The following is an 8405-nucleotide window of genomic DNA, read 5'->3' on the forward strand; positions in this document are numbered from 1 at the left end:
TCTGGGACATTGTTTTACTATAGTTTAGAGAAGGTTTTCATTCTAAACATCATCAGTATTTCACCAAACGTTTATATCTGTGTTGTAGTCATGGCGACCCCTGGTCCCTATCACCATCACAGTAAAGACATCTGAACCATTGCAAAGCAAACCCCTCTGAATCACTTTGTTTACATCTCAGTCATTGACTTGTGCAGGAATTTTTGAAAAACTGGCTGTGTTCCCCTTGGATTCAACACTCATGATGCTATTGTGCATAAAAAAAAAGAATTGACAATTTCTTTGGGTGCTTTTAAAGGAATGGTGCATCCAAAAATCAGATGCTCAGACCGATGCAAAAGTCTATGCGCCCTTGGATCAATGGCATGTTTTTCCGATTTTCTAAGTGAAAACAATGCGGCCTGTGCAACAATTCTGAGTTTCATGTTGGATTTTTTAATAATCTGTAAAAATCAGCAAATAAACAGAAACTGTGCTCTAAAATTTGCAGAAAGAGGTCATTTCTATGCGCGTTCTCTGTAGAGGAAGTGTTATTCCTGCGTACCCCAAACACAGGCGATTGGCTAAGCCACGCTCCGTGTCGGAAGTTTGCTTCTTACTTACACTTTACACAGGCTTGGTAGTCAATTACGTTAGTCATAGGGTTCCAGCTCAAGTAAACGAAAGAAAAATCGACACAAAGGTGACCCCAAATTTCTGGGAAAAGGGGAGGGTGCAAGTTTTACATTTCCAGTCAACTATTCCTTTAAAGTAACACAATACCTGTTTAGCAGTGCCACACGCCTGCTGACGCTGTGCATAGCTCAGAATGTTTCTGCTGAAGCCTCTGCTCGTGTACAGCAGATGCCACAGTGTAAAGGTTCAGTGTCTTTAAGCGTAGATCGTCATGGTTTGCTTGGTGACCGGGTGGAAAACGCTCCAGATGTTTCAAGCATGGTTTTTCGGCGTGCCGTCTCCTTGGCCACATTATGGTTCAACCTCCGCAAGCGTTCCTGCAGTTGAAGAGGATGAGAAGAAGAACAGAGTTCACTAGTGTCCAAAAGTGTGGAATCGCTGTTTATGGGCTGGAGGTTAAGGAACCTGAAGGTTGTCCCCTGAGCCGACAGTACGTGTCCGAACAAGGCACCTAACCTCCAACTGCTCCCCGGGCACTGCGGATAGGGCTGCCCACCGCTCCAGCCCCCCTATCTTCACTAGTGTGCATGTGGTGTTTCACTGCACAGATTAAACGCAGAGGTGGTGGGGCTAATAAGGGTCACTTGATCTTAATAAAAGGCTTCTGATCTGCTCGTCCTGTGAATCTTCACAGCAAAAAAAAAAAAAAAGAAGAAGAAGTGGACTCGGAACGCTGAGTCATGGATTTCTGTGCACATGTGAACAAGCCAAATGAACTCAGACCGCTCCAAACGGCCTCTCGAGGTGGTCTCAGCTCTGCTCGTTTGTAGTTTGCTTTGCGGCTCAAAAGAAAACCAAACGGCCCCCCGTCCGCTTCTGCTCTGCTTTATGGCGAAGACCTCGAGGCTCACTGTACACACAGCCAGTGTTCCAGCACTTCGGCACATCAGAACAGACCACCAAGAATCATTTAAAAAGGTTCTACTCAGGATAAAGCCTGTCCGTTATCCGCGACAAGACAGCAGCGATACGACGTGAGAAATCGCGTGGTTTTACTATGTTAACGGCTCATGTTGGGCACGCAATGCTGAGGCAACCCACCGCGACAGACACCCCCCGTCAATTTTTCCAATTTTGTGCGACGCACTTCAGCCAGTTGGTTCAGCTTGGCCAAAAGGAGAGCAGCAGGCGTTCTGGTGGTCACCTGAAAGGTTAGATTTATCAGAGAACGCTGCCCACTTTGCGAACACGGCACACACCATGAGTGGCGTGGAACGGGTCTGAGTTCTAATGGACCTGTGGTCTGAACAAGAAGTGGTCGGAGATCTCAAAAGGACCAGAAAGAAAGACCTCTTTCCATAAAACGAACTGAGTTCATTTGTAGTTGGTTCCCTTTCAGGTTCACTTCAAGGGCGTTTTCACATTTGGGCCATTTCAGCGTCTGAAGACCACTGTGTCATGGTTTTCTGCCCATATGTGATCGAGCCAAATGAACTCAGACCCCTCTAAACAGCCCCAGTCCACTGTCGCTTTGTTTAATGGTGAAGACCTCCAGGCTCGATGTACACACAGCCACAGTCTTCAGCACTTCAGCTGGTAAAAACAGACCACCAAGGATTATTTAGAAGGTTCTTCTCAGGATAAAGCCCGTCTGTGCTCTGCGACAAGACAGCAGCCCTGACATATTGAAGGGATAAGATGCGAGAGCCCGTGTGATTTCACTGCGTTAAAGGTTTATGCTGGGCACGCGATGCTGAGTTTAAAGCGGCTCTCGCGCTGAACGTTGAATGAACGAATCACCGCTGCTTAAGCTTAGTGAGGAGCCGAAAACGGAGCCCACCACGGCAGACATGCAGGGTCATTTTTCCCATTTTGTGTGATGCACTTCGGGCAATCGTTTCCATGCGGCCAACAGGAGAGCAGCATGCATTCTGGTGGTTCCTCTCGCCACATGAAAGGTTAGATTTATCAGAGAAAGCTGCCCACTTTGCAGGCACTGCACACACTGTGACAGGGGTCTGAGTTCCAACGGAGTTGCGGTCTGAGATCTCAAGGGACCAAAGAATTGTCCTCTTTTACAGTCCACTTACTCTACGAACACAAAAAACAGGTCTTTTGCAGTTGGTTCCCTTTCAGGTTCACTGTAAAAGAACTCGTTTGAAAAGGACTACAAGTGAAAACACCCTGAAGTGACTGAGAAAGCAGAATAATACTAAGAATGAAGCAACTGATGTGTGGGACTGTACAAATTGTGACATTCGCATCTTGACAGACAAAAACGACTGCTTTTCTACATTAACACTACTGTACCAGTCGTCTTTATCACTCTCAATTCTGTTTTATTCGCATTTCACATTCTGGCGCAACATTTCTGAATTGAACTGACTTCATGCTTTGCTGGTTGTTAACACTCCTCACCCAACTCATGAATAGCTGAGAGATTTATCTGCATAACTATAAGACCAGGACATAAACCAGCTGCAGTCTTGCTTAGAATGACTTACTTGGGCGTTCTGAAGGATGTTGTTGACCAGAACCACTCTACGGCGTGCATTCAGCAGTTTCTTTACATAGGGGTCCAAGTCAAGGGCGACTTTCTGATGTTCGTTAATTCTGCATAACTCTGAAAGGAGAAGAAGGTGCAGACAGAATCGTCAATAATCATAACAGTCATCATTATACACCGTTACAGTTAGGGCTACTAGTGTTGAGCATCGTTACCAGTCGCCAGGTTGTCAATGTGTTCCCGAAGCTCCACCTGACTCTCTCTGTGTGGAGATGAAGACAAAGACAATCTCAATCAGCTGTTTTGGTCCCAGCACTTTTCTCAAAAATCACACTCAAAGATCAAAACTGATACTCAATAGAAACACAATACTAATGAACAAGTAAACAAAGATAAAGAGACTCAGAGGTCCCTCCTGAGGAGCATAAACCCATCCCCAAGTAGAAGAATTGTTACTTCAGTGGAGTAATGACTCAAGCACAATGTAAAAGTAGCTGCTGTTAAAAACGCCTGAGGTCCAAAATCCCCCCAGAAGAGTTCTTAGTACATGCAGCACCGATCAGCATAGCAAGTGAAGCCTGTTTGACTCTGTTCTGTTCCTCTCTTTTTGGATCCTTCTGGTCAAAACCAAAAGCTAAATCTGCAAAATGAGAGAAGTGAGCAACAGTAAAGCTGGTGTAAGGCTGGAGTAAAGCTGGTGTAAGGCTGGAGTAAAGCTGGTGTAAAGCTGGAGTACGGCTGTTGTAAACCTGGTGTAAAGCTGGAGTAAGGCTGGTGTAAAGCTGGAGTAAGGCTGGTGTAACGCTGGTGTATGGCTGGTGTAACGCTGGAGTAAGGCTGGTGTAACCCTGGTGTAAGGCTGGTGTAAAGCTGGAGTAAGGCTGGTGTAAGGCTGGAGCAAGGCTGGTGTAAGGCTGGAGCAAGGCTGGTGTAAGGCTGGTGTAACCCTGGTGTAAGGCTGGTGTAAAGCTGGAGTAAAGCTGGAGTAAAGCTGGAGCAAGGCTGGAGTAAAGCTGGAGCAAGGCTGGTGTAAAGCTGGAGTAAAGCTGGTGTAAGGCTGGAGCAAGGCTGGAGTAAGGCTGGAGCAAGGCTGGAGTGAGGCTGGTGTAAGGCTGGTTTAAGGCTGGTGCAAGGCTGGTGTAAGGCTGGTGTAAAGCTGGTGCAAGGCTGGTGCAAGGCTGGTGCAAGGCTGGAGTGAGGCTGGAGTGAGGCTGGAGTGAGGCTGGAGTGAGGCTGGTGTAAGGCTGGTTTAAGGCTGGTGCAAGGCTGGAGTGAGGCTGGTGTAAGGCTGGAGCGAGGCTGGAGCGAGGCTGGAGCGAGGCTGGTGCAAGGCTGGTGCAAGGCTGGAGTGAGGCTGGTGTAAGGCTGGAGTGAGGCTGGAGTGAGGCTGGTGTAAGGCTGGTTTAAGGCTGGTGCAAGGCTGGAGTGAGGCTGGTGTAAGGCTGGAGCGAGGCTGGAGCAAGGCTGGAGTGAGGCTGGAGTGAGGCTGGTGTAAGGCTGGAGTGAGGCTGGAGTGAGGCTGGTGTAAGGCTGGTTTAAGGCTGGTGCAAGGCTGGAGTGAGGCTGGTGTAAGGCTGGAGCGAGGCTGGAGCGAGGCTGGAGCGAGGCAGGAGCGAAGCTGGTGTTAGCATCTCAGGACTAACCAACACAACAGAATGAAATTAAAGAGCTCATATTGTAGAAAAACAAATGTCCTTACTTTTTTTTTTTTTACATAAAATAGATAAAAGCAGTAAGACAACATTGCTAAAAGTTTCAAAATGCACCATTCACTCAAGATCTCCCCATCTAAAAAAGTGTCCTGTGGTCTGACCCTCAACATTTCACATTGTTTTTAGAAATCATGGACGTCGTGTCCTCCGGGCCAAAGAGGAAAAGGACTGTCCGGATTGTTTTCAGCGCAAAGTTCAAAAGCCAGCATCTCTGATGGTGTGGGGGGGTGTTAGTGCCCATGGCAGGGGTAACTGGCACATCTGTGAAGGCACCATTAATGCTGAAAGGTACATACAGGTTTTGGAGCAACATCTGCTGCCATCCAAGCAGCGTCTTTTTCAGGGACGTCCTGCTCATTTCAGCAAGACGATGCCAAGCCACATTCTGCACGTGTTACAACAGCGTGGCTGCGTAGTAAAAGAGTGCGGGTACTAGACTGGCCTGCCTGCAGTCCAGACCGTCTACCATTGAAAATGTGTGGCGCATTATGAAGCGCAAAATACGACGACGGAGACCCCGGACTGCTGAGCAACTGAAGCTGTACATCAAGCAAGAATGGGAAAGAATTCCACCTACAAAGCTTCAACAATTAGTGTCCTCAGTTCCCAAACGCTTACTGAGTGTTGTTAAAAGGAAAGGTGATGTAACACAGCGGTAAACACGCCCCTGTCCCAACTTCTCTGGAACGTGTTGCAGGCATCAAATTCAAAATGAGTGAATATTTACAGAACACAATAAAGTTTATCCGTTTGAACATTAAATATCTTGTCTTTGTAGTGGATTCAATTGAATTTAGGTTGAAAAGGATTTGCAAATCATTGTATTCTGTTTTTATTCATGTTTTACACAACGTCCCAACTTCACTGGAATTGGGGTTGTACAAAACAGACTCTGAACTGTTGATCAAACACGGCGGTAAACTGGACCTGTCCCAACTTTTTTGGAGCATGTTGTTGGCATCAAATTTAAAAGGGGAAGATATTTTTTAATAATAAACAATAAAATTTCTCAGTTTCCACATTTGATATGTTGCCTTTGTGGGTATTTTCCTTTAAAATTCTGCTTTTATTACGATTTTATCTCGGGTTCTGCTTTAATTACGATGTCGAGCTACGCAAGAACCCTTTTTGGTGCTGCACAGAACCACAACACATTCGCCATCAATCTGAAGAACCATCCAAACACGAATCGGTTCTATATAGAGCTCACGGTTCTAAACAGAACCATTTCCTTTACTAAAGAACCCTTAAAGAACAATCTTTGAAGGGCATGGGTTCTAAACAGAACTATTTCCTTTACTAAAGAACCCTTAAAGAACAATCTTTTAAGGGCATGGGTTCTAAACAGAACCATTTCCTTTACTAAAGAACCCTTAGAGAAGAATCTTTGAAGGGCATTGGTTCTAAACAGAACCATTTCAGGGTTAAATCGTTCTTCAGTTTGATGGAGAATGTTTGGAATATGGTTCTATACAGCACCAAAAAGGGTTCTGCTTTTATTACGATGTCGAGCCACGCAAGAACCCTTTTTGGTGCTGCACAGAACCACAACAACACATTCGCCATCAATCTGAAGAACCATCCAAGCACGAAATGGTTCTATATAGAGCTCACGGTTCTAAACAGAACCATTTCCTTTACTAAAGAACCCTTAAAGAACGAGGCACATGGATTTAGTCGGTACTCTGTTGTTGTTGTTGTTGTTGTTTATCTTATCGCTGCCATGGCAACAAGCAGCCCGGCTCTGCTGCGTGTTTACCTGACCGAATGTACGTGCAGATCGAGCTGCTGCACCGCGGGCCTCAGGAGGCCCAGCAGCCCGTCCGCGATCGCGTCTCTCCCGCACGGAGTCTCCACCGCGGCCGGCGCAGCCATCGCACCCAGCGCCAGACGACCAGCCTGCTCGCTCTCGCGATACTTTAATGCAAACCAATTGCCCTTCTCGCGATATGGTGGTAGACGAGGAGAACCCCTCCCTCTCCAACTCGTGATTCCGTTTGATTCCGTTTACTGAACCGATTCTTTTAAACTGTTCTTTTTCCACGAATCGCGTGTCCGAATCAGCGAGAAATCCAATTCCATTCAATGACAAATCAAATAATTCTCACCTCATATTGTTACCCACTGCTTTTACTCACCACAGCTACAAAAATAACAAACACAGTTACCATATACCATCAGAGACTCAGTGAGTGAGTCTCATGTTAAAAAGTAAACTTGATTCTCACACACCGTATGTACATTACAAAGTCAGCTGTACTGGTTGGTTCGGGCTGTAATAATAAACTGCTGAATATTATTAATTATACTCTGTTTGATGTTTTCACGTATAACGCCGCTGCTGTTTAAAAAAAGGATTCATATGAACCCGTGAATCGGTTCTGGAAAAAGAATCGACCCGTTCATGATTCGAACATCGCTTTGCTCCACCGAAGCCACAGATCTTTGCACGATTTTCTAGAGGCGCTAGACGCAGCGTCCTCGAGAAACGGGAGCGGATCGAGATATATGAGTTTATTTATTCGGTAAATATATTTCTAGTCCATCATGGAGTAACTTCAACATATATTTTTAAAAGGCTCTTAATGAAAATTATTTGTGTATCAAATTAATATTTTATATTAATTATTTTTCGTTTTAATATTAATTAATATTAATAAATTATTATGTTCCGTTTATTTTTTGTTGGAATTGCTAGCATTGCTGCTTCAGTCCATGTTTTTTATTCATTTTCGATTTGTAATATTGATTAATTAATGATTTAGATCACGTTTTTATTTATTTATTTATTTATTTGTTTGTTTGTTTGTTTGTTTGTTTGTTGTGTATTTTCAATGTCGTTTCTGCGCATCGTTGTATACAAAGTGTGCACAACCCACCAAAACATAGCAAAATAAATATCAGTATTACGTAAAATATTTAATGTCATTTTTTCACTGCGTTGTTGAAGTGAATAAGGTTGCACTGATGTGAGGCGACAAAAGCCTCATGACAACAACGGGATTTCTTCAAAAGGCTGGGATCTTGTATAGTAAACACGGTGAACACTGGCAGGGAATAAACGAGGCGCGACATAATACGATCAGCATCATGGAGCACAAATAAACGGCAGCTAAACATTCAAATCCCCCGGATTATTATTTGTTCATTATTAAGTGAACTGGCGCGCCACAATGTTGAGATACTTTCTCATTATTTTTAAAAATTTACTCATTATTCTGAGAAACTTTAACGTTTTTTTTAAAGAAGCTTTATTCTTTATAAAAACATACAAACATATATTTAAATATAAACAACGAGAAAGTTTCTCAAAAGAGGAAAAACTTTCTGAAAATAACGAGAAGGCCTCTCGATATCACAAGGAGTGAGAAAGGAGGTAGAAATAATGAGACAGTAGCCCAAATAGCGACTTACCGTCGGAACAACTGCCACAGCGATTCACTTGAGAATGAAGAAAATAATCGCTGGATGGTTTTTGGCTGTTGTTGTTTTTCACAGCAGCGGTGGAGGAGCGGACTTCCGGCACTGAAGTGGCCCATCTCGGCGTCTTAAAACAGCTCTGTGGCCTTTCT

General features: G+C 44.5%; 1 protein-coding gene across 2 annotated transcripts; it reads right to left on the minus strand.

Moving 5' to 3' along the window:
- Positions 1-377: 377 nt before the first annotated feature.
- On the minus strand, positions 378-8387 carry snapin (SNAP associated protein). 2 transcript variants are annotated; one of them, XM_017721519.1, is made up of 4 exons: positions 8248-8387; positions 3337-3383; positions 3120-3238; positions 378-992 (listed from the first exon to the last, which is right to left on the minus strand). In XM_017721519.1, the coding sequence occupies exons 1-4, from the start codon at positions 8370-8372 to the stop codon at positions 885-887; spliced, it is 399 nt and encodes a 132-aa protein (XP_017577008.1). In that variant the 5' UTR covers positions 8373-8387; the 3' UTR covers positions 378-884. The 2 variants fall into 2 exon arrangements, with proteins under 2 accessions (XP_017577008.1, XP_017577009.1); XM_017721520.2 differs by lacking the exon at positions 8248-8387 and adding an exon at positions 6593-6750.
- Positions 8388-8405: the final 18 nt, after the last annotated feature.

This window comes from Pygocentrus nattereri, chromosome 27 (assembly GCF_015220715.1).
Source record: "Pygocentrus nattereri isolate fPygNat1 chromosome 27, fPygNat1.pri, whole genome shotgun sequence".
Taxonomy (NCBI): Eukaryota; Metazoa; Chordata; class Actinopteri; order Characiformes; family Serrasalmidae; genus Pygocentrus; species Pygocentrus nattereri.